Source organism: Pseudorasbora parva, chromosome 21 (genome assembly GCF_024679245.1).
Source record: "Pseudorasbora parva isolate DD20220531a chromosome 21, ASM2467924v1, whole genome shotgun sequence".
NCBI classification, from domain to species: Eukaryota; Metazoa; Chordata; class Actinopteri; order Cypriniformes; family Gobionidae; genus Pseudorasbora; species Pseudorasbora parva.
This window is the reverse complement of record NC_090192.1, coordinates 16,273,112-16,299,526: the sequence shown is the minus strand read 5'-3', so window position 1 is coordinate 16,299,526 and position 26,415 is coordinate 16,273,112. Positions and strand designations below refer to the sequence as shown.

Sequence of the window (26,415 nt, the reverse complement as noted above, 5' to 3'; positions counted from 1 at the left end):
CTAATTAAAAACAAAATCTAACGTTACCATTAAAGTAAAAGAGTCCTATACTCACATCGTCAAGAAAACCACCAAAATAAAATCGTTGTGTGTACTCTTGAGTTTAGATGTTCGCCGTTTGTAATCTTCCTTTGAAGATTGGATCAGAGACTGGCAGATCGCGCTGCAACATTTCCCTCAGATACGGTAACGTTAATGCTTAACCTTAACCGAGTCGGCGTCACTACTGTGATTGTGCATTGCTATATTATATTCCCAATATAATCTCTTTGAGAACAATGATGCTGATATATCTACTGTCCTTACTGAAACGCTTAGTTTTTAATCTGTTGTGCCTGCTGCAATGTTACTTTGTGGCTCTTTGAGAGAACTTTTCTTCAGTGATCTAACTTACCTGTAATAATTCATAATTTCATTATAACATTTGTTCCAGCTAGCCCAATTTTATTAAGAAATATAAAAAACTATAGTCTAACGCAACCTACTAGTAACGTTACCACATAATTATGACAATCATCATCAAACCGTGATATAATATAGCAGGGAGAGGAAATAAAAAATTCAGTATTTTTGTATTTCATTGTTTTTTTTTATTTTTATTAATTTATAACGCTTTGTTAAAACGGTAGTTTTAAAACAGTAGGCTAATGTTCAAAGCATTGTTTTCCTTGTAATGTTAAGGCCCACGACAATTTCTGACAATTCATGGCAATTTTCGTTGTTGCCTGCAAACTGCTGTGTGCAGTCGTAAACCTGAACTTCCATGACAATCTACAATGCCGCTTACTGACAAAAATCCCTCTTTTCATGCAGTGTGTCCAAAGACACTAGAGACAAAATTGTACACCTCCAAAAGGCTGGAAAGGGCTACAGGGAAATTGTCAAGCAGCTTGGTGAAAAAAGGTCCCCTGTTGGAGCAATCATTAGAAAATGGTAGACGCTAAACATGACTGTCAATCTCCCTTGGACTGGGGCTCGTGGGGTCTCAATGATCCTAAGAAAGGTGAGAAATCAGCCCAGAACTACACGGGAGGAGCTGGTTGATGAGCTGGGACCCCCGTTTCCAAGGTTACTGTAATACACTAAGGCATCATGGTTTGAAATCATGCATGGCACGGAAGGTTCCCCTGCTTAAACCAGCACATGTCCAGGCCCGTCTTAAGGTTGCCAATGACCATTTGGATGATCCAAAAGAGTCATGGGAGAAAGTCATGTGGTCAGATGAGACCAAAATAGAATTTTTGGTCATAATTCCACTAAATTTGTTTGGAGGAAGAAGAATGATGAGTACCATCCTAAGAACACCATCCCTACTGTGAAGCATGGGGGTGGTAGCATTGGGGGTGTTTTTTGCACATGGGACTGGGCAACTGCACTGTATTAAGGAGAAGATAACCAGGGCCATGTATTGCAAGATATTTGGGAACAACCTCCTTCCCTCTGTTGGAGCATTGGAGATGGGTCTTGGGTGGGTCTTCTAACATGACAATGACCTGAATCACACAGCCAGGATAACCAAGGAGTGGCTCTGTAAGAAGCATATCAAGGTTCTGGCGTGGCCTAGCCAGTCTCCAGCCCTAAACCCAATAGAGAATCTTTGGAGGGAGCTCAAACTCTGTGTTTTTCAGTGACAGGCCAGAAACCTGAGTGATCTAAAGAATATCTGTGTGGAGGAGTGGGCCAAAATCCCTCCTGCAGTGTGTGCAAACCTGGTGAAAAACTACAGGACATGTTTGACCTGTGTAATTGCAAACAAAGGCTACTGTACAAAATATTAACATTGATTTTTCTCAGTTGTTCAAATACTTATTTGCAGCTGTATCATACAAATAAATAGTTCAAAAATCATACATTATGATTTTCTGGATTTCTTTTTTTTTTAATATTATGTCTCTCACAGTGGAGATGCACCTACGATGACAATTTCAGACCCCTCCATGATTTCCAAGTGGGAGAACTTGCAAAATAGCAGGGTGTTCAAATAGTTATTTTCCTCACTGTATACAATTACGTCAATACAACAGATGTTATGGGCATGTAATTGGCATGCAATTTTGGGCACACAATTTTTATTCAAAACATGTCAATTTATATTGTTTGCATATTTATATAATTTATATAATTATATTTATATAATTTAGGATAATAAATGGAGTGGAGGTGGACATACAGGTCTTTGTAAAGGCCTTTTAAAGGCAGACTAACAGGTCTTTGAGGGTCAGAATTTTAGCTGATAGACAGGTGTTCAAATACGTATTTTCCTCACTGTATACTATTACGTCAATACAACAGATGTTATGGTCATGTAATTGGCATGCAATTTTTGGGCACACAATTTTTATTCAAAACATGCCAATTTATATTGTTTGCCAGTGGCAACCAAAATATCACTCCCTTTAGTGTCCAAATGACAGCTTTTAATCCAATCAAAGAGGAAACTATGTGAAAAAAAAATACCCCACAAATGGTTAATTGTTATTAGTGTCTTTTAAGATTACATTCCCATAATAATTTTCTTATTTTTTTCTTTTTCTTTGCATTTGCTGACAGAGTCAGAAAAACAGAGTCGTATCATGGCACTACTGGAAAGGCTCCACGGCAAACACAGTTCATCTCGGTCCTGGCAGGAGACAAGCAAAGTGGTGCGGCAAGCAATGGTAAGATCCTCTGATGGAAGAGCTGCTTGGATAAGTTTAGCATATACAGTATCTCTTCAAATTTTTTATATATGTTGTTCTTTTTTAAAATCAACAATGTTTTTTTGCTTGTTTTATTGGCTGTTCAGGAAAAACGTGGGGTGATTAATACAGCTGGACACCAACTGCTGCTCAACTGTTTGGAGACACTGCAAAGGGCACAAAAAGGTGCATTTAATCAATATATTTCAATGTATATTTATTAAAATTGTTGACTGTTAAAATAGTTTTTGCATTTACTGTAAGTTCTATCATTTTATTCCCTTCTGGCATACAAAATAAGTTTCTACATAAATAGAGCAGTTTATATTTATTTTAAAGGGGTGATGACTTGAGAAATTAACTTTCCCTTGAGCTTTTAATATATAAATGGTCATGGTAATATAAGATTATTCTGTAAATTTCAGAGCTGAAAATGCCCTTGTTAGTCAAAGAAAAGCTTTTATAGACACTAGGCCCAGAAAACAGTCCTGTGCTTCTATTGATGTGAGTGTGCGACGAAACACAGCCTCTACAGAATAACAAGCGCATGAAGTTCAGTAGCCCCGCCCACCGACTCATGGGATCATGCAAGCAGCAGCAATAAACAAGCTGAAGAAGATAGCAAGACACTGTGCTATTCCTGGTTGTGGAAGAACACAGTCGCTGCATAAGCTTCCTTGGAAACCTAATATTAAGAATGAATGGTTGAACTTTATTTTTAATTAAGTTGCGGCTCACAGACATGTTCACTTAATTTCACTGCGGAATCGTTTGTAAACAAATCTCCAGTCGATGCTGGATTTGGATCTGACAGGAATGGTGAAACACACCATGTGAGTAAAACGTGTTTTTATATGTAATAGTATTGCATTGTTATAGATCGTTTTGCTTATGTGTACGTGTCTAACAGAAACATACCTCAGCCCGCTGGACTCGTATGGGCCAGGGCTCGCAAAGCCCGGCCGGCCGATCAATCTCTTAATATTCCGTTCTTGATGTGTGCTATTCTCTTTCTCTCTAGTTTACATCTGAAGGGCGGCGTGTGTGTGTGTTCGCGCTTGTATCGTCCGATCTTGTGTAATATAAAAATAATAGTCCAATCAATCATGGGTCAATGAGAAATAAATCATTGTGTGTTTGATAAATGACGTTTATGATCCCTGTGATCAAGATAATCATTCTGGTTGCTCCCTCTCCTCTCCCTCGTGAACTGAACTGACAGGGGACTGAAGGGAGCTTGAGCTCATTAAATATGCAAATCTTATCCAATCCTAGCCGTGGGCGTTTACTTCCAAGTCTCCAGTCTGTCACGCCCAAAACCCAGCGTTTTGGAGACAGCCTCAAAACTACTGTAGAGAATAGCCTATTACTTATTAGTTATGATGTTTTTTAATGTAAAAACCACACAAACGTCATTAGTTGACCTCAGACAACAGTATGGACCCCAGTGCAGCCAAAAATCTCATAACTTATTTTATTTTATTTTATTTTATTTTATTTTATTTTATTTTATTTTATTTTATTTTATTTTATTTATAAAGCACAAATAAACACAACAAGATTTGACCACTGTGCTGTACAAAGAACAGTTCCCAGTTCCCAGAATCAACTAATAATAAAATATTATTCAATACTCTTAGAAGTGCAGCTCAGTACTATGATTTTTCATAAATCCAGACTGGAATTTTTTCTAGAATACGGTTAGTTGCCAAAAAACGATTTAATTGCAAAAACACAGCTTTCTCTAAGATTTTTGCAATAAACGGTAAATTAGAGATTGGCCTAAAATGTGATAGGACAGTTGTGTCCAGGTTTGGCTTTTTTCAACAGAGGTTTAACCAAACCATATTAACAAAAAGCAGGAACAGACCCAGAAAGAAGGCTCTTATTTATAATTACTAGAATCCCGTCACCAACACTATCAAATACCTGTTTAAAAAATTGGGTAGGAACAATATCGAGAGCAGATCTTCAGCTTAACAACTAAATCCATTAAACCCAGCATAGTAATCGACTCAAATGAATTTAGAAACCTAGTGGGAATCAAAACTTCTGCATACTTCTGTAATGGACTGTCTAATTCAATCTATTTTATCCACAAAAAATCTCAAAAAGTCTTCACACAAAGAAGAAGACTCAACTAAATAATTATTACTGGTTGAATTAAAAACAGAATTTAATAAATTAAGTGCTGGAATTAATTGTGTTTTTGGAAATTATCTCAGAAAAATAGGCAGATTTGGAAGCTTTCACCACTTTTTGATATATAATTAATGACTCCTGTAGGATTTCATAGGATATTTGGAATTTATCCTTTTTCCAACTGCGTTCTGCTCTTCTGCAGGCTTGTCTTAAACTATGAGTATCACTGTTTAGCCATGGTTCAACTTAGTTTTTTTGTTTTTTTGTTTTTTGTTTCAAAGGGGTAACCCTATCTTAAACACTGGTGCATACAGAATTAAACATGTTAAGAAGCTCATTCACATTTAACAAAGTAGTAAGATAATCAACAGAAAGCAGATGACAGGCCTCATTCAATGCTGCTGAAAAATTTACCACAGTGGTTGGGCCAAATAGGCCAACACGTGACCATTTCGCAGGTCTAGTGATTTCAGTAGTATGACAGGAAATATCAGCAGAAAACATAATGGGCCTATGATCCGAAAAACCACCACTCACCAATATGAATTTCTGACATATAAAGGCCGTGTGTAAGTACCAAGTCTAAAATATGACCTGTGCATGTGTTGGTTCTTTAACCCACTAAGAGAAATCACAAGCATCAATGAGACCAATAAACTCTTTTGCTAATACTATGGAGTCACAACAAACATGAATATTTAAATCACCAACAATTAGAATTTTCTCAAATTTAGGGGTAATGCCACCTAGGAATTCCGAGAACTCATTAATAAAGATTTTATGTGATTTTGATGGACGATAAACCACTGCTACCACCAATGAGTTCTTTAAATCCAATGAAAATAGTTGAACTTCAAAGCTTGTGAAAGTGTCCGTTTCTATTATTCGTCTCTAAAAACAGATGCCAGGCCATCTCCCCTGCCAGACAAACGGGGAGAATTAAAAAAATTATAATTAAGAGGGGTAAGTTCAGAGAAAGGACTATTATTTCCGACAGATAGCCAGGTCTCAGTCACAAATAAAAAAAAATCTAAGTTGTCAGAGTTTATAAAGTCTTTAAGAATAAACGTCTTGTTTCCAAGCGACCTCACATTTACTACAGCCATTTTGATTGAAGATGAGTCACCGACCTGTTGTGAGACTATATGTGAAGCCCGACACAACGGACGAAGAGGATTATATTTTCCCCCACCGCGACCAAAACGAGGTGAGCGTCTGCAAAGAGGCTGCAGTAACGTATCCGCGGACAGAGGTACAATCCATTGGTAAGAATTTTGAGAGAACGCCGTGAGATGTAAAATCCGCGATCCAGCCAAGGATGACGTGCCAGTCGAGAAGTCATGCAGGATCTCAGTCTAACAGATTTTTCCATTCGAGACTTTTTGCTAAAGTCAAGACATTTTATTTCTCTTTTAAAGGTGCCCTAGAATGAAAATTTCACTTTACCTTGCTTCAGTACATGGACATCACATACTGTGAGTCTCAAACAACATTGCTTCTTACTTCTTATGTAAATCTCATGCATTAAAAACACCTAGAAAAAATAAGTGATTCTCAACATAACGCCAACTGTGACGCAAACGCTGGGATCATTATTACGTACGCCCCCAATATTTGCATCTGTCTGAACATGTTCATTGTCAAGCGGAACTAGCGGAGCCGAATCATTGGGGCTGCAGGTAAACAACCGATACTTGAGGATAGCGAAACCGGCAGCTTTTAAAGACACAAATGTCATGTTCCAGGCTGTGCAGGGGACTTTTCATACTCTTCCCACAGACAAAAAATCTCAACAGTCTTGGTTGATGTTTATTATAATCGGATACCGCAACAATTTAATTCAAAATCGTCCGTTTGCTCGGCCCATTTCAAGGAAGCTTTGCTCAGCGCCCTGAACTGGAGAAAGGGGCAATTACAACTATATTCCTGCAAGCAGTAAGTAGTGATTTATTCACTAATTGACTGTTTAAACAATTTCTGATTAAATTTAAAGTTTCTTAGAGAGACAGCATTGTCTAGATAAAACAAGACGATACAGTAACAATAGGAAACTCCATGTACCATGTATTACCAAAACACTGGATAGTATACTGATTTTGGTTTTGTCAGGGGGAAAGAAGAGCGTTCATGCTTGCGGTTGCCAGATTTCAGTAATTTAAATCCCCCCAATCAGAGCTTTTCTGTGAAAAGAACACGTATACTATCCGGTGTTTTACCTAAACGTACAATCTGGCAACCATATGTACGCAATGTGTGCATATGATCTGAACGCGGGATGATCTGAGAGAACCAGTAAACAAGTAAGCTGCATTTTAGCAATCTCCATTTGAGATATTCTGCTAAGTGTCATTAAGTTGGGACGTGTATCCAGAAGTGTGTTCTGTCAGGACAGTCAGGACTCACGAGCCTCTTCGCTGAACAACTGAACTGCTGTGCTGTGAGCTGCTGAAATAAGCCAATCTTGAGCTCTGCTCTGTTTTTGCCTTATTACTTCCAAATAAGGCAAAAACAGAGCATTACAGCTTAGGGAAAATTTATAGGGCTGTAAATGGACCTGTAAAACTGTGCAGTTTTTCCACACATAGACTAATTTGTGGTGGACCGCCACAGAATCAACACCGGCCGCCACATATTGCTTTGTGATTCATTCATTTTTATGCTATTTAAAAGACGCACGCATATTCGTTCAGCTGCATCCTTAGCTCTCCCTCTGCCTCTCGTGCGTTGCTCACTCACTCACTCACTCACTCACTCACTCACTCACTCACTCACTCACTCACTCACTCACTCACTCACTCACACTCGGTGCTTTGCATTCAACCGTAAGTCTTAAACAAGTTTTGTTGCATTTTGTACCAGTATATACCAGTAAATACCAGTAAAAACCAGAGCCGTTGAATAACCGTTGCGACACGCGTTTATCTCGTGGCAGCGCATGTGGTCACGGCGCTCTCAATAGTTCTAAACAAACCAGTGCTGTGTCAATCAATAACATTTGAATAGACCCGTGTTTCCCAACCGGGATGCCGTGAGCAGGGGTGCTGTCTAAATGGTGCCGGGACGCACTTACGGTTCATCTCTCATCTGATGACGCATCTTGAATATGGGTTGTAACTTAAAAATAATGCTTTATGTAGGCCTATGTTTCTGTCGACACGTGATGGCTCCTCAGTTATACACTACAACAACAGCGATGAAAATAAAAGAAAAACGTGGCAAAACAGCCTCTCTTTGTAAACTTTGTTCAATGCATTTGAGTGCTGACCGAATATGAGCAGTAATTTTCTCCGTCATTCCCCGCATGTAGAGCCAGAATACGCGAATGAGAAGATCTGTCTCTGAGAAGTGCGCGCACTTTAGGACGAGTGCACACAGCGTGCAAATATTGTTATCTTTCAAATCCTGTGCTTGAACGTACAATCTCACACAAAAAGTATGTCAAAATGTCCATCTTGATGGGTATCCAAGCAGACATAGTCAGTAGCCTACTCTGTACAGGTCCTTCTCAAAAAAGTAGCATATGTGATAAAAGTTCATTATTTTCCATAATGTAATGATAAAAATTAAACTTTCATACATTTTAGATTCATTGCACACCAACTGAAATATTTCAGGTCTTTTATTGTTTTAATACTGATGATTTTGGCATACTGCTCATGAAAACCCAAAATTCCTGTCTCAAAAAATTAGCATATCATGAAAAGGTTCTCTAAATGAGCTATTAAAGGGGGGGTGAAATGCTGTTTCATGCATACTGAGCTTTTTACACTGTTAAACACTTGGATTCCCATCCTAAACATAGTCAAAGTTTCAAAAACTAATGTTGGACGTTTGATAGAGTATTTCTGTGTCAAAAATACTCCTTCCGGTTTCTCACAAGTTTCGTAGAGTTCGTAGAGTTCTTAAAAGATCGGAAGGTCCTTGTATGGGCCGTACGGGCTCTTCTCCCGGGAGGGTGCGCGCGCACGTCACTAGCGTGAGAGAGGAAATGCACGCTGTAAACAGTCTCTCAGCTGCAGATCCAGTCGTCCATGAACACTAATGTCGGTTATAGTCCGCGCCGTGCTCCACTTCATTCCTCCACTTTGACATTAAGGTGACTTCAACGCTTCAGCACAGCATTCCGGGAAGGCAGCGCTGCATTTAAACCGATTTGAACGCAGAAATGCTTCAGTCGCATCGCAAAGTGGATCTCCACACTCCAAGAAGTGTGTTTTTGATGGAGCTGTCCCAGCGATAAAGGTTCGGTCCTGCTTTGGAAGCAGCCGGTAAGTAAAACTGCTTCAAATGTCTGTGCTGTGCTTATCGTCGCGTATGTAAACATCAGTAAACGACACGATCGCGTGCTTCGTCATTCAAATGCACTAACGGACTTCATTGCTGTTCTATGTAACTTATAACGTTACACTACTCTGACGTGCAAAACCGTTTTGCTTGCTACTAAGGTTTGGTCGCATACAATAGTCCATAAACCAAATCATGTCATGTTGACAGGCCTCTAAATACAGTACTTACCACAGCGGCGGACGTCCTGCTGTTGCTGTTTCTATTTCAGCCTCCGAATTAGATTCTGGATCATTTCTACTAGCTGAGATAGCTGAGATGGGTTTCTCCACGCTTGAGTACGTCACCGCTTTGCACATATGTCATTCTTTAGCTCCGCCCACACGATACGCCTCCAGGCGCTCGCTTTTTTCCAGAAAGACTCTGTACAGCCCATATTTCTTTTACAAATATAATAAAACGAAAGAGAGATGCAATACTATTTCGATTTCGGAGATATGAAGGATGCAATACTACTCTATAGGTACTCAAGATTGACATGAGACATTTTGTAAATTTAATAAGGATTAATTTTTAATTTAAACAGTTAAACATGCAGTTATTTTACATTTGATAAATTTATTCAATTTCTCTACATAAAAACGAATGTTAGACCAACCTGAAAAACCTGAAAAGCATTGTTTATTTTATTCTTATCTTTGTTCAATAGTATTTATTTGTGCTACTGCTTGTATTTAAGTTATTTGTTCTTATTTTCTTTATTTTCATTTGACAGTAGTCCTTTTTCCCCTGAACATAGCAAATACCGAACCGTACTTATCACATACATCACCTCGATGCATCCTGGGCACATCATCAGTGATGTTACCTGGGGTCACGGAATGTTTTGGGTCTTTCAAGCATCATACAGTCTCACCCAGGCAACCCAGCTGGGGTTGATCAGGCCCCAGCTTGTGTCCAGGTAGCCCTACCCCACCCATGGTTCTCCTCTCTTTATCCACAGCCACCTTGAGGCAACTTCTGCTGACTCTGTGAACTCCCTATTGGCCCTTCGCTTACTGGCACCTTTGATGCCCAGGATGTTATAGGCCCTGCAGAGAGACTGGCCAGCAAACCCTCTACATCCAACCTCAATGGGCTCACACAGTGTTCGGCACCCATTGTTCCGGCACTCCTCCACTAGCTCAGCATATTTTGCCCTCTTCCTATCATTGGCCTCCTCGGTACGGTCCTCCCAAGGTACAGTAAGTTCCAGGAGAACAATCTGCTTAGAGGTCTCTGAGATGAGTAGCATGTCAGGCCGCAATGTTGAGGTGGCGACAGCTTCTGGGAATTTCAGTTGCTTACCCATGTCAACTTTCAACTCCCGGTCTTGTGCTGTTGCTAGCAGGCCTGATGAGGTGGCCCTGGCAGCTAGTGGTGGCTTCGCCCCAGCCCGGACAAAAGCAATGGTGTTCTTCACTGGGTGGAGGCGCTTACAGTGGCCAATTCCACAGCTGATGGTATTTGCTATGACTTTCAGGACTTGGCCATGGCGCCAACGGTAGCGCCCCTTGCCCAGTGCTTTTGGACAACAGCTGAGGATGTGCTCCAGAGTCCCCCTCTTCAGTCAGAGGCTGCATGCTGGTGACTCCACCAATCCCCAGCTGAACAGGTTGGATGGGCTCGGTAGTACATTTTAGACAGCCTGGATCAGGAACCGTTGGCGATGGGGTTCTGCTTTCCACAGCTCCGCCCATGTAACTCTACGGTCTACTGCCTTCTCCCATCTTTTCCAGGCTCCCTGCTGCCACATTCCAACCATCCTGCTGGCCCGCTCCTCCTCTACTGCTACCCACACCTCTTGCTGCACCAGTGATCTCCTGTCCTTCCCCTGTGCCTTATTGTAGCGAGGTGTTGTACCGCTACCCAGCTCAGCTCTTCCATGAGTCACTGCTCATATCAATGCCCTGTGCCGTAGCCGTGACTCAGCCACATCCATCGCCACTTCTGCCTTGTCCTCACCTCGATCCCAGCGTGGAAGACCATCGGGTCTTGTGACTCTCTGTATTGCAGCACCTCCCTGGCCCGGCCCACCTTGAACTCCTCCTTCAGGCCGCTGATGGGAAGCTTCAACTTATTGTTCTGGCCATACAAAGCAATGCTGCTCAGTCTTCGAGGTAGGCCCAGCCACTTCCATAGAAACCTGCTTACTCTCCTCTCAAAGCCCTTGATGGTGGAGATTGGAACCTCATACATCATGAGGGGCCAGAGAATCCTTGGGAGGATGCTGTGTTGGTAAATTCAGGCCTTGAACTTGCCAGGTAGGCCTGACTTGTCTACTGCAATGTTGGTTGCATGGATGGCTGTGGTGTCCTTCAGGCTGCAGTCGAACACCTTTCCCAAGCTCTTTACTGGTTTCTCAGTGATTGATGGTATTTGGGTCTTGCCGAGTGTAAAGCTGAACTTATGAAACCTTTCCTTTCTTCAACACCAGAGATTTAGGCTTTGTTGGCTTGAAGCACATGCACGCCCAGGATGTCATCTCTTCCAAGCCCTTCAGGATCCACCTTCCCCCTGGCACGTGTGGTGTTATCACCGTCAGATAATCCTTAAAAGCCCCAATGGACGGCTGGCGAATACCCGACTTGGTGAGGGGACCTCTGCATTGGACCTCTGTAGACTTTACCAGCATATTCATGGTGAGTGCAAATAATACCACTGAAATTGTACATCGGGTGATAATTCCCTTCTCAAGCCTGTGCCAGCCTGATGTTGTTGACCCCACAGAGACTCTTAGACTAAAACTGCCATAGTAGTCCAGAATGAGGTCTCTAAACTTGTCTGGGATGTGGTGCCGACGCAAGGCCTCCTCGACCAGTTTATAGGGTATGGACCCATAGGCGTTTGTGAGGTCCAAACACAGCACAACCAGGTCACCCTTGTTCTCCCGGGCTTCCCTGATCAGCTGTGTGACCACACCTGTGTGCTCCAGACACCCTGGCAACTTTGGGATCCCTCCTTTCTGGGCCAAGGTGTCGATGTACGAGTTCCTCAGGAGGTAGTCGGTCAGCCGCCTAGCAACAATGCTGAAGAATATCTTTCCCTCAACACTGAGCAGCAAGATGTTTCTGACTGAAACCGTGAACTGAAACCGTGAACCTAAAACCGTGATGCAAACCAACCCGTGAGCAATCTGTACTGTTACACCCCTAGCGCAACTTATGCGAGGGGGTGCCACTAAATTTAGAAAATTTTCAAAGGGTGCCGTGACTGAAAAAAGGTTAGGAAACGCTGGTATAGACAACAGCTTCACTATATTTGCTGCAATTTTTGGTAAACAGTACCACAGTGTGCATTGATTATTACTTCAACCGCATTTAGTGTCATTTTAAAATGGAGAGTGACGGAGATGCAGCATTGTAATGTTATGCTTTTGAGAAGCCTATAATAAGTAGGTGAGTAAAGCAACAAAGACGTGAGTGACTGTGTTAACCTCCACAGCCGAAATACACCAAACAAATGGCGGGTGTTATGTCAAGCCCTGATTATTATTACTTAAATGTCACCCTAGTTGTGTTTTAACGTGTTCGTTCGTCTTTGGCTCAAGCTTCACGTTGTTATTTCCCAGACATAGGTTTGGTATTGAGGTCAAAGTCCACTTGCCTTGCATTCACAAATCTTCGCAGATTTGAAGTGCTTATTACAGCAACTTTCTTCTGGCATGTTCTGTTGCAGACAGGGTGACCAGAGCATCTTCGATTATTTTCCCTCAGGACTTTTGTAAAAGCCAAAATATGGCCACACCTCAGATTTTTTACTTTTAGAAGGCTGGAAAATCTCCCGGTACTGTCACTGCCTTCTGTCATTTCTTCTCATTCAGAAAACAGTGTTGCCTGCACCAGACTGGATAGGATTTACTGCGAGTTTTCAAAATTGTGATAATTACTGACGGGTTTCATGATAATTAAAATTTAAACGATATTACTAACCGCCAGGACATTTTATCATGGTTTATCGTGAAATGTATAGTTTCATCCCTAGTTGCCAGTATGTTTCCGAATAGAATTTAAGCTTCATTTGTTTGCTTTTAAATTATTAACTGGTTTGGCACATCCTTACCTTGCAGACCTCTTTAAACGGCGCACATATACTAAATATTTTAGGTCCTCTAATCAGCTTATTTGAACTGTTCCTAGGTCTAGATTAAAACTTAGAGGGGACCGGGCCTTTTCGGTAGCTGCACCTTGACTGTGGAACTTTTTACGCCTGCATGTTAGAGTGGCTCCAACTATGTCTAGTTTTAAAACTCCGTTAAAACATATTTATTATCTCAGGCTTTTAATTCTACTGGGTATTGAGGCATTTAATATATTTTGAATTCTGTGCTTTGAATTTACCTCTGTATTTTTAGTTTTATATATTTTTTTTATCTTTGTGCCAGCCTAGAAATCTAGACACACCCTAGCGGCAAATCTAATCTGCCGCGAGTAACGTCAAGCAACTCTCAATACACGTCTGAGCTGTAAAAACCAAACTTTGGTCAGGCCAATCACATTGTGTATAGAGTCTGTGGGCAGGGGTTAACATAATGACGGCCGATGTGTGCTTGCCTGCTACTAGTAAACACAGAAGCTGGAGAAAGGCAGTCTTTCGAATCAGCTTTGATCGTGACTCTGGAAGACTTCGAGTTAAGCTTTTCTCTGAGAAAAGAACAAAGAACGTCACTGAAGTCATTCTTAAAAAAGGGAAGAAGTGTTCGGAGTTTTGCCGACCTGATACGGCTGAAAGTTTAATCTGTCAACTAGCTACGCTTTCCCTTTATTGCTCTGGTTGGTTGTAGCTTTACCTAATTGCGTGCACGCTGTGCAGAGGGAGTTTGAAAGAAAACCATTTATCCCGCCCCACAGATTCAGCGAGTCAATAGTGAGTTTCCAGACCAAACATCTTGATGTGGGTCTGGCTTGTCAGGTTATCTTTGTGCAGCACTTTTGGCAACTGCTGTTGTATTAAATTTAGCTTTTATAAGTAAAGTTACCGACATTCTTCAAAGTATTAAAAGTTCATAAATCCATTTTGGGAAAATTAAGACCCCTAAAAGGTATTAACAAGTCTTAATCACGATTTTATGAGGTATTAAATTTTGTTCAAGAGTTGTCAAAAGAGTTTGACTCCAAAAAGTTTTCTTGAATACATTTATTTTCATCCCCATAAGTATTAAAAAACAACAACGGCGTGCTCAGTCTGAAATCGGCTTGGAGCGCGTGCGCCAGGGATAGAAATTAGCACCCGCCACCAGCCAAATGCGGCTGATTTTTGAGTTATGGCGGGTAAACTCGCTTCACCTACCGAGCATACTGTTTCACCTCTTTATAAACTTTGTTCAATGCATGCGAGTGCTGCCGTATGTTCGCATATGACCAGTCGTTTTCTCCGTCATCACCCGCATGAAGACGTGAGTGAAGACTCGTGCGCGCTGTGAGATCTGTCTCTGTGCATCATCCGAGAGTGTGCGCTCGTCTCAGTGCGCAAATATCGAGTTCTCTTTTAAGTCTTGTGCTTAAATGGACAAACTCAAAGAAAAAGTATGTCAACACATGTCCATCTTGATTAGTATCCTAGCAGACATAGTCTGTATATGCCTTAAGTGAACTGTATAATATAGAGGGTATGCATCAACGTCACTTTCCCGCCGGAACAGCTGGGGCTGAGTGGCAGAAGAGCTGCTGCGTGACCGCAGCTATTAGAGGAAAACGCGAGTATAGCAAACAATTATCAGTTTAAACTAAAGGTTGGGCTCGATATAGTGGTCCTTACAACTACCACAGATTCAGTGATCCATGGATAATGACATGCAGCCAGGAATCGTGTTTTCCTGACATTTTTATGAGCCTGATTTCGAAATAATTATTTATAACTGATCAGTCATTACATTTTTTGAGTGAATCCCGCTTGTATATGTGGATGGGTCAGTGTATTGAAGCGAATGTGGCTGCTTGTCACGAATGGAAGACACAATTTTTATCCAAATTCTGAATATAAGACCTGTTAATAAAAAATAAATAATAATTATATTGCCCAGACAGCGTGCAAAGAGTGCTCCCTTTATAATCACTAAAAGTTGTCACTCATTCAATAAATGCAATCTCACAGATTTCAGCAGTGAAGCTGGTATACAATGAAGCTCTTATTTTCACAATGTCTGCACTTACAGAGACGCGCATGTTAACTGAACTCAGCACCCGGACAAACAAACACTAGAGCGTTTGGTGAGTGGATTAAGTTCAACACCTTTGATTGGCCAACTGCGATGTAGATATCTACAAACATGTCTGTGATTGGCTACATTACTCACCAAGGCGAAAACACATTGGAAATGTAATCATTGCATGAGTGCAAATACAGATACACACTGGATAATTTGCTAACTCCTTTTCGCTAATAATATGCTTTTATTACGATTTTTTACGGAGGATTACATATCCTAGACAAGCAGTTATGGGCTGCATTTCCCTCGTAAAGCAGAAGCAGCTTGGTTGTTTGAGTGAGAAAATTGCACGCTATTATCAAGTTAGTCTCAATGAGCATATTGCAGGTTAGAGACTCCAGTGTGTCAGTGTATTGAAAAATAATGTAGGACCTAGATTTTCTTTAAAATATACTTGTAAATACGCTAATAAGGCTTTTTGAGTCATTTTTGTGAGAATTTTACTTCCGCATCTAAAAATGCGCAAACCGGAAGTGACATAACGAGAGGGAGTGCGGTGACTTTCAACCATAGGAAAACAATGGATCGCAATGGCAGTTCTGACGCTGTGGAAATTATAAATGTTTATTAATACTCATATGGCAGACCACAGCCATGCAATTATGACACACAATAAGGGACAGGACAGAATAACGATTAGAGGAGATGAATTGAATTGTTGTTTGAGGAGAAACAGAGGAAAACCGAGCAGGTGAGAGTGGGCTCTTAACATTATACGCTAACACTGTGCTCAGATTACAATACTTTGCAGATAATTATCATGTATCAGGCAATCGCAAAGCTGGTATTGGTCATCTAGGAGTATTGATACCAATAACAGAAACTAAAAATAATTTCAGACCATCTGGCTTAAGTCACACTCGCCGTCCACATTAGATATTAAAGCCGGCCACGGGGTGTAACGTTACACGGTGCTGTTTTTGCTGTCATACTAGCTCACAGACAAGGTGAGGAAAAACAAGACGAGCCGAGCATGTTTCTCGCACCTCCCTATCTCACAATATTTTTTAAACATACAAAATCAAAAAATTCGGGAGTCGGCTCGATTTTCACCAGCATGGCTGTCCCCTATTGCAAAATCATGCACAACACTGTCACAGGCTAGCTCTATGAGTATTATTATGCTATAGCTCAGTTGCTGCAACCACACTGCAGTGCCTTTTTTACACACACACACACCGCACGCACGCACGCACACGTACTCCCTCTCTGGTTGTTTCTATTGAAAGGTCTGCTGTTCTATGCTTTTTAACGAATCATTTGCGCACAAGTAATGTTTTCTATCTAAAGCTAGCAGCAATATTGAGTCTCTGTTTTGAGTCTCTGTTTAACGCAAACGCTCGTGTGTGTGTGTGTTTGTCTGGATTGCCTCAGTTCATGCGGTTTCTCCGAGCTGATCGTCTGACGGATCAACCAACTCCACAGCGCCACCACCAGTCCAAAAATTCAAAAAATTTGGCTCAGATGAATGTTGGAGTGAGCCGCACAGAAATTGAGATTTTTGATATTCATCTCTGTTCAAAAGATATTTATGATAAGTTATGATGTCATGAACTTAACAAGGTCAACGCAAATTTGGTTCAGAGGCTGTATCTCGGCCAAACTTTGACCAATCGAAATGAAAATTGGTACGCTTCATCAGACTCATGACTTGAGGGTCCATGCCAAAGTTGGGAACAGCGCCACTTAGGGGTCATGAGATATGAAAAATGGCTATTTTTGCCCATATCTTCTAAAGGGTTTGTCAGAAAATCATAATATTAGTGTCTATGGATTCCGAATCCGGGGATACCAGATATGTTAGGATCGAATTAACCACGTGATCGCCATTTTGAATTTTGTCATAAAATGTGATATCTTTTATAATATTTGACATATTTGCACAAAATTTGGTATGCATGACCGACATTGTCCTAAACGTACCTGAAACGTTTAAAAACAGCGCCACCTAGTGTTCCAGAGATATAAGTTTTTTTGTGAAAATGATTTTAACTTTTGAAAGCATTATCTAAATTCTGTATAATTTGTCATTTTGTTCTCTGGCTTATGCAGATTCCGACGATGTCGCATTTGTCATTTTCCAAACGTGACTGTCCGCCATATTGAAACAAGTGAAAAACAGTTTTTTTGCTACTCCTCCTTCAAAATCTGTCCAATATTGTCCAAATGACTGAGCCGCACAGAAATGACTGAACAGATTTTTGATATTCGCTACCGTTCCTGAGAAATCTGTCTCTGAAGTTGACCTTGCCTGTGTTTTTGTCTTTATTCTAGTTAGCTTAGCATGCTATCCAGTTGCCATTCTTTTTAATGTGGCTCGTCAGCTAATCATAAGCTACACTAGCTTAGCATGCTAATCTAGTTAAAATGCTAACTTATGATTTTTTCTCCTCACTCTCACATTGAAACCTCTCCTCTGCAGCCTGTTGAACGTGCCTGAGCTATTAGCTCAATGTGTTATGCCAACGAACCCGATGCATCGCGTCGTGGGTTCTCTACTCAGTGTGACACATGCCCAGACCGCAAGAGTTACTGTGGCAGGACGTGATGCAGAAGTTGCATCTGATCCAGGCATTGAGAATGATCTCATCTGAAGCTGATAAATATAGAGTGCAGTGCATTTAAATGCAAAATCTTATTTTTGTGTTGATTATCAGTTGATCTAAGGAACTTCGGCAGGTTTGTAAAAGAGTGCCTCCCCAGTGGTGCAACAAGATGAGCGACAGACTTTGGACCCAGAGCTACAGGGTTCGAATCCCGTGGAGGGCAATTTTATAAAATTTTGTGCAATTTGTTATTTTGATTCCTTTATTATCAGAGTAAGCGTTGTACTTATCTTTCTTCCTCTTGGATTAGAAATAAGTGCGTTTTTGTTAATTTTGTTCATCTGATCTTCAGTTTATTTTTAGTTCATCCTAACTATACTTTCTGAAGTGATCTGTTACTCAAGTACATTCTATTTCTGCCATTTTTTCCCTTCTGGCTCTGTATTGCGCTACAGCTGCATCTTGGGCTTGGCCCCGCAATTGCTGCTTGCAGCTATATTAATTTATGCAATCGCAATGCCTTGATTTTTAGTAAAATTACACAGTCATAGCATTAGCCATAAATGCAATGGTACTTAGAATTGTCATAATTTCTTTCGGTTTTCGGCCTTGGTTTCTTCTTTATTGGCTTCGGCCAAGAATTTTGATTTCAGTGCTTCCCATTCCCTACTGACAATGTTCTGCTCTGTATGTCATCAACACGCCTCAGAAGATGCCAAAACGAATAGTTTCATTGTTGGGACTAAAAACCATAAAACTGGAAGCCATAAAAGACCACGAATTATCCAAATGCCACATCCAGGTAAAGAGCGCACAGAGCCCTACTTATTTAATGAAATGTAATATCAGTTCATGTTTTGTGTGTTTATAAGAGAGAGAGAGAGAAAATGTCAGTATTTCATTGAGACTTGAGATTCAATAAACTGCTTAAGTATTGTAGTGCTTGTAGTATTAATTTTCACATGCAGTTACACATTGTCGGTTAAAAACAAAAAAGTGGCTGGTAAAAACATTGCGTGGTAGATTTTGAAAAAAGTTAAAGGGTAACTAAACCCTAAACCAACTTTTTTTAATGATCTTCAAGACTGGGGCTTTATTAATGCTGTGTATTGATTAGAGTAAATATTTTGACATTTGGGTGTGAAGTGTTTTAATTCTATAATATATGGTGTAAAAACGTCTTAGTGCTGCCCTCTTAAGGTTGAACGGTGGCTACTGCAGTTGAATTTTCCTATTTGACGTTGTGGTACTTCGTGACGTAGGATGTACTTCCAACGGCTCACTATCCATGCCCCTGGCACGAGCTCACGACGCCCTGAGAAATGTTTTCGGTGATCACTTGATGAGAACGGCTTCAGTCCAGTATGAGCGCTCATGTTAAATGAAGTAGAAAATACAGATACATAATGCAGTTGTAAAGCTTTTCTTCTGATATTTTTGCTGCCCGTCATGTCTTGTCTACAGATAATTTTCATACCTCAGACGCTTTCAGACAAACCCTGACACGCAAATGGTTGCCGTGGTAATGAACAACAAATCCGTAGTCTAACTTTTATTTAATGCATGAGGAGTATTTAGTATGAGGAAATCTGTTGTAATAGGCTATTAGGTTTGAACTTATACTGAATGCCACTAAAAAGCGCAGGACCAATAAGTATATGACTGTTCAGTGTTCATAGATTAGTTAGTGATCTCAATCTCTCTTGCGCTGCTGCTTCGCTAGCATGAATGAATGAATGAAAGCATCGTCGGCATCGGGAGTTAAAGCAGTTTGAGCCAACAAACTCTGTGTCTACAGACATTTCGCACTCCTCCACTTCAGGTGAAGGTGGTGGATAAAAGTCCTCTACTTTAGATGACTGCTCTGTTGCAAAACTACTGTCCTCACTCCAGTCACTATCCATCTTTGCGAGTCTGACAACTGTCAAACAAGTTGTCACTACGGGTCTCAGGTGCACGCCCCCAACACCCCTCCCCCCCCCGCTCAGCCGATTTGTTGCCGATTAGAACTTGAAGTGTGAAGTGTGATGAGGTCTTAAAATATTTTGAGAAGATCTTTAAAAAGTCTTAAAACGGTATTGAAATTAACTTCATGATTCCTGCATGTACCCTGAGTTAAGAGATATAACTTAAGATGTACTCTTTTTCATTGTACATAGTCCATGCATGCAAGAAATAATGTTTTCTAGCTGTGCATAGTAGAGTTAACACATGCTACACATGTAACTTTTTCTGCTTGAAATTGAAAAGCTAACACAAAATATGCTCTTTTATATGCTTTTTTTATGAGATTGTCTCCTGCATTGCAATGGGTAGAAGCAATAATGTTTTCTGCTGTGGATAGTATTATTTATAAAATAAATAATCTTCTCCGATAACACGTGAGATACTGAGATGCTCAGTTTCTTTGCATTACATATGCATACATGTACTAACCTCAGCATGCATTGAAGAGACAACACATGTGATGGCATTGCATTAAATTAAAGAAATAACTTGTACAGCTGTGCATTGACAATATGACATGACATGATATATTACCTATTACCTGTTAGCAGACACTGACAGATCACATTTTCACTTTGGATTATTACTGGATTGCTGGTTTCATTCTGGATTGTTGTTGAACTGTTTCTGGATTTTTGTATACTTTCCATCAAGAGCAAAATAAGACCCTGCTGAACGTAATATGTCAGAGAACGCAATATTTAGTAATCACCAATTTAGTAATCCACCCATGGTGAATGCTGACTGTACAGGACTCACTGCATCAGAATATCTTGAGATAAGAAATTGATTTTTTTTAGTTGTTCCAACTTCTAAGTTGTTGAAAAGGCAGTCAAATCTAATAGGAAAAAAACAAACAAACAAAAAAAAACACACTAAAGTCTGGTTGAGACCACCACTAAAGGTGGTGAGCTCAATCAGCGGATTAAGTTCAATGCAGAATCACCACAGTGAGCCGGAGCCGGAGGTTGACTCAGATTTATTTTACTCTTGCTCCATCGGTTAAGGTTTCTTGGATGTTTCAACGGTGCTGGAAAAATTGGAGGAAATCTCTGCCACAACGACAATTGTTCTGAGAGTAGATGTTTGCATTTATCAATGCCACTTTTAAATTCTACTTCGTTAATCAACGACTGTAGAGTAAATGAGAAGAGTTAAGATTTAAAGACAAGTTACAAAAACCCATGGTAAACCCCACTTGTGCTGCTTTCCTGGAGCTCAAGTTGTTGATGTGATGAAGCAAGTGCCTTCAGTGTTTTCGAAACAAGAATATCAGTACCATGGTTCTTCACGTCGGAGTTAATGATATTCGTCAATGATAGTCAGAAATTCTCTTTAACTCTAATGGGAATATGATTTTGTGATATTTCCCTGTGATGTGAGGATTGTTGAGCTATAGTAGGCTAGTAGTTTTCTATTGATATTTTGCCAGTGATCACTGCTAAAATGTCTTGTTGTGATGTAGTAACGAGTAAAACATTTATTTTAAATCAAGAGACATAATTTCTTTTTTTTTTGACAGAAACTTGGATAAAGAGTGAAGAACTTACCCAATTCCATGAATTGTCCTCCAAATTATATTTATTTTACTAAGTCAAGAAATGTAAATTTTTCTTAAATTCGTGGAAGCATTGAGTTCTAGGTCTTAAATAATGTTAAGCAGGTCTAAATTTCCTACATCCATGTAACACTACCTCTAATGCTCATTGAAATGCTCCCGCAGCATATTTGTTTTTATTCCAGGGTGTTTTTGTTCTTTCTTTTGTTAGTCCAACTATTGTTCGCTGTATTAAAACTACAAATGAGGCCTTATATTATCAGCTTTCGTGTTTTTGGCACAAGTCTCTTTCTGATTGTGCCCCCATAGACGCATAAAATGGATTTTATTCTTCAGCTGACAGTTCTTCCAGTTCTGCGATCGCGAATCTTTCTCACCATCTTATATAATGACCAAATATAACACTAAAAATAGTTAATAAAAGTGATGTAAACCACAAACTCTGATGTCAGACTGCGTGTGTTTACTGCCTGTCAGCGCTCGTGCGAGTATACCAAATGTGTCTGTTTCTCGGCTCATTACTCTTGAACGATCAAATAGGCCTACACACATTATTATGCATATGTCCATAACCTGACTTGAGTAAAAAAGTTTGGGACGTGTGTCCGCCCGGATCATTAAGTTCTCAAAGGGAAAGCAAACTAATATAGCTTTTACCACTCTTGTCTGTGTGTTGATGTTACAAAAACAACAATACAAAAAACATCAAACATGGAAAACAGCACTTACACTTAGAGCACTGTTTGTACATGTATCTTTTTGTTGTATTTTTTGTCCTATTGTCATTTGTTTATATGTGTATATGTATAAAATATATATAAGTATGTTTTATTACTGACCATTTGCTTGATTAGTCTACTTAATTACTTTAAAACGTTTTACTTATATTAAAGAACATATTTCTGTGGTTTACTTTTAAGATTTGTCATATTTCCAACCATTTTTTTTTATTTTGTATTGCCATGTGTGACTATTGTGCATCTAACATAATGTGCTTAAAGCTACACTGTAACTTTTTTAGTTTATTCTTAGCTAAAAACACTTAGTTCTTTCAAAAATATGTGCTCATTTATGTATATTAATGTATCATTAAAGTAAATATACATTATGTGCTCATTAATGTATATTTACTTCTTTCAAGTAAAAAAGTTTTCTCGTAAGTTTATAATATGCCATTGAAAATACATACGGGTGAGGGGATTGATTGCTGGTCGCCATGTTGTCCCTCCATCTTGAAAGTACATTAGCCAAAAAGGGACATAGCCATAAATTCAAGCTTCACCTTTCGCGTTTTAACACTTGATGGCACAGTGTCGAATGTGAAGAGGGGGATTGCCATGCTAATATTGTACTAAATCGGCCACCGTAGGAGTCAAAACGAAATCAGAATTGAGAGGAACAGAAACTATAATTCACTGGATGGTCATATACCTTTTCACCGCTAGATGGGGGAAAATATCACACAGTGTAGCTTTAAAGTGGCATCCTAATTATGAAAAAAATCATACATTTTGCAAATTTATGAAAGTGACCACCACAAAATAAAATACAAATACTTTTGATGAATAAATAAATAAATCTAACGTGTATATATAGTGAAATCCTGAGGCCTGTTGCATGAAGCTGAACAAACTCTTGAGTTTCAGAGTACGTTTAGATTTGATAAAACCAACCTGCTTAAGATCAAGTTCAACCATTTCTCAAAGCTTGGTAAAAACTTTCTCTGTCAACACGGGTTTAATGCAGCCATATCACCATATAGCCCAAGACTGGTTTCCCATTGAAGCTAAACAGGGCTGAGCCTGGTCAGTACCTGCTGGTAGAGGTGTTAGTGAAGCCAGCTGGTCTGTGTGGGTCCTAACACCCCAGTATAGTGATGGGGACACTATACTGTCAAAGAGCACTGTCTTTCAGATGAGACGTTAAACCGAGATCCCAACTCTCTGTGGTCGTTAAAAATCCCAGGATGTCCTCCGATAAAGAGTATCGGCCAGTATTTTGGCATCCTGGCCAAATTTGCCCATTGGCTCCTGTCCATCATGACCCCTAAAAATAATCCCCATATAATGATTGGCTTAATCACTGTCTCCTCTCCACCAATCAGCTGGTGTGTGGTGGGTGTTCTGGCACAATATGGCTGCCGTCGCATCATCCAGGTGGATGCTGCATGTTAGTGGTGGTTGAGGAGATTCCCCCTTCTATATAAAGCGTTTTGAGTTGCTAGAAAAGCTATATATAAATGTAACAAATTATTATTATTAATCCAGAGTTAGCGCATGAAAGCGCATGCACTTGAAAGTGTGACACTTGCGGCATACAGCCAATCACAGTGTACGTTTGATTCACTTCTCTTCTGAAGATTCAGTGGTCAATTATTATGGAATTAAATGTGTTAATTGGATGGAATAAACACTGCTGTTATATTTATATTACTATTTGGCTACTTATCAATTAATATAATATTTATATTAACATTTTATATAAAGGCAAAGTGATTTTAATTTATATAATATAAATATAATAAATAAATAGTAAATATAATAAATAAATTTTTTTCATTATAAACTGCTTTAATTTTGAACAAGAGATACAGGGGGTGTGGCTTTATTGCATCTTTACTTGCAGGTGATTGGTCCAGTTTGGGTTTGCGATCTCTAACCTAGATTAAAACCTGCTTCAGAGCAGGTTAGCCGTGTAGTGTAAGTTACCATGGTGATGTGCACTGCTAAAAACCAATTCACCTTCTTGAGCTTGAGTTCTAGAAACCAGAGTTTGCTCAAACTAATCATGAACTTACCTGGGTAACAAATGAAACCAGCAACTGTGCAACAGGCCACTGGTGGGATTGAGCCATGTATAAGTGCAAGTTTCCTAATACCATTATTCAATTCATAATGGTCTTAAAAAGGTCTTAAATTTGACTTGGTGAAATGTGCAGATACCCTGATTTAAGATGCTAGGAAATAACCAATACTTTGTGATACATCATCTCCCTAATTTTAATACTTGTTTTAAGAATTAATTTGAAATGATTTTTGAGTTATTTTTAAACTATGATAAGATGATTATCGTTGGGAATTTCAATTTTCATGTTAATAGGGCAAATGATTATGTGGTTGATTTTAAGTTTTAAATATTACTCACTATTTAAATGTAGTACTACATGTCAGGTTCTATGCATAGTTATGGTCATACACTGAACTTGGTTTTTACTCTTGGATTAGGTCCATTAACTGTAGAAGAAAAAAAACAAAAAAAAAAAACAAGACAAGTGGTGCTTATCTAACTCTCAGCCTGGGAAAACCCAGACAACTTCCGGCAAATTTAGATTTGCTCTGCAAGTACTCTGGCAAAGAGCCCATTCAAGCCCATTTCTAATCCGTCAGAATCGCAGCACCAATCAGAAACATTGGTCGTATAAAAAACGAGAGGCCGTATTTATTTCCTTCCGACGCCCACGTAGAGAGCGTTTGTACTTTTCATAAATAACATGCATACGTTATCCATATTCATAACGAACTGGACTTTTGATATTTAAATGACATCCATGTAGGTTATTGTAGATTATTGTCAGTGAAGTTATGTTTGCAATACATATAGTAATTATGTAGAAAACCAGCAAGTGATAGCTTAGTGACAATATTAATAATATTTATAAAATAAATATTAGTTGATAAGATTGATACTAAGTAATTTTATTTAGTTTGACAGCTGAGATAAGAAGACTTACCTCTATAATGGGCTTTCTTTCGATTTTCTTCCTTTCTTTTTTTCTCTTTTTCCGTCCCTGTGCATCCGTGGGGTTTAGACGCCTGAACTAATAATCAATAATCACCATCAATTCAATCTAATAATCAGGTTGATAAGTAATTAAACGTGTGGCTGAGGGGGCGCCCTATGATGATCATGTTTAATGAACATTGTTGCATTTCGTTTGTTCCGATTCTATGCTTAATGGGAAGTAATGGGCGGCACTAGAGCGCACTTGCGCCCCTAGCACAATTGTCACCCTAGGCAACCGCCTAGCTCGCCTATAGCAAACGCCGGCCCTGGGTCCTTCATGCAAGCTCTGACCCAGGCGTATGCACAACAATAGGTGAAATGGGAAATGGCGACACCATCGGCAGATGAAAGAAACGCGTGAAAGTGTGAAAATGTAGACCGTTGTGTAAAATAAATGGCAATACTGCCTCTCATAAATAACATGAAGACTTCACAAAGCAAGTCTTACAATTAACAACCTACACAAACCGATCAATCTGCAGTGTAAAACAAACAAAATCAGACAAATTACAACAGTAATGCAAATTAACACATGAAAAGTGAAATATGTTCTGCAATAATATTAGCATGTTATGCATCCTCATAAATAATATGGTAAACAGAATGAAATAATGTACATAACTGATATTCTTCAGTCTGGTGGAGCAGATATAGATGCAATTAGATAAACAGATAGATAGATAATTAGGGAGATATATACAGGTCCTTCTCAAAAAAATAGCATGTTGTGATAAAGTTCATTATTTTCCATAATGTAATGATAAACATTTAACTTTCATATATTTTAGATGAAATATACTCAACTGAAATATTTCAGGTCTTTTTTTTGTTTTAATACTGATGATTTTGGCATACAGCTCATGAAAACCCCCAAAATCTAAAAAAAATAGCATATTTCATCCGACCAATAAAAGAAAAGTGTTTTTAATACAAAAAAAGTCAACCTTCAAATAATTATGTTCAGTTATGCACTCGATACTTGGTCGGGAATCCTTTTGCAGAAATGACTGCTTCAATGCGGCGTGGCATGGAGGCAATCAGCCTGTGGCACTGCTGAGGTGTTATGGAGGCCCAGGATGCTTCGATAGCAGCCTTAAGCTCATCCAGAGTGTTGGGTCTTGCGTCTCTCAACTTTCTCTTCACAATATCCCACAGATTCTCTATGGGGTT

The 26,415-nt window shown here is 39.5% G+C and overlaps 1 protein-coding gene across 3 annotated transcripts in view; it reads left to right on the top strand.

Moving 5' to 3' along the window:
• Positions 1–26,415, top strand: part of med1 (mediator complex subunit 1) — a 131,168-nt gene that overhangs the window by 23,129 nt on the left and 81,624 nt on the right. For 2 of the 3 annotated variants that reach the window (XM_067429949.1, XM_067429950.1), the window contains 2 exons: positions 2,551–2,657; positions 2,786–2,864. In XM_067429949.1, coding sequence (XP_067286050.1) covers positions 2,551–2,657; positions 2,786–2,864 — 186 coding nt within the window. Of the gene's footprint in view, positions 1–2,550; positions 2,658–2,785; positions 2,865–26,415 lie in introns of those variants that run through there. The other variant, XM_067429951.1, reaches the window with a different exon arrangement.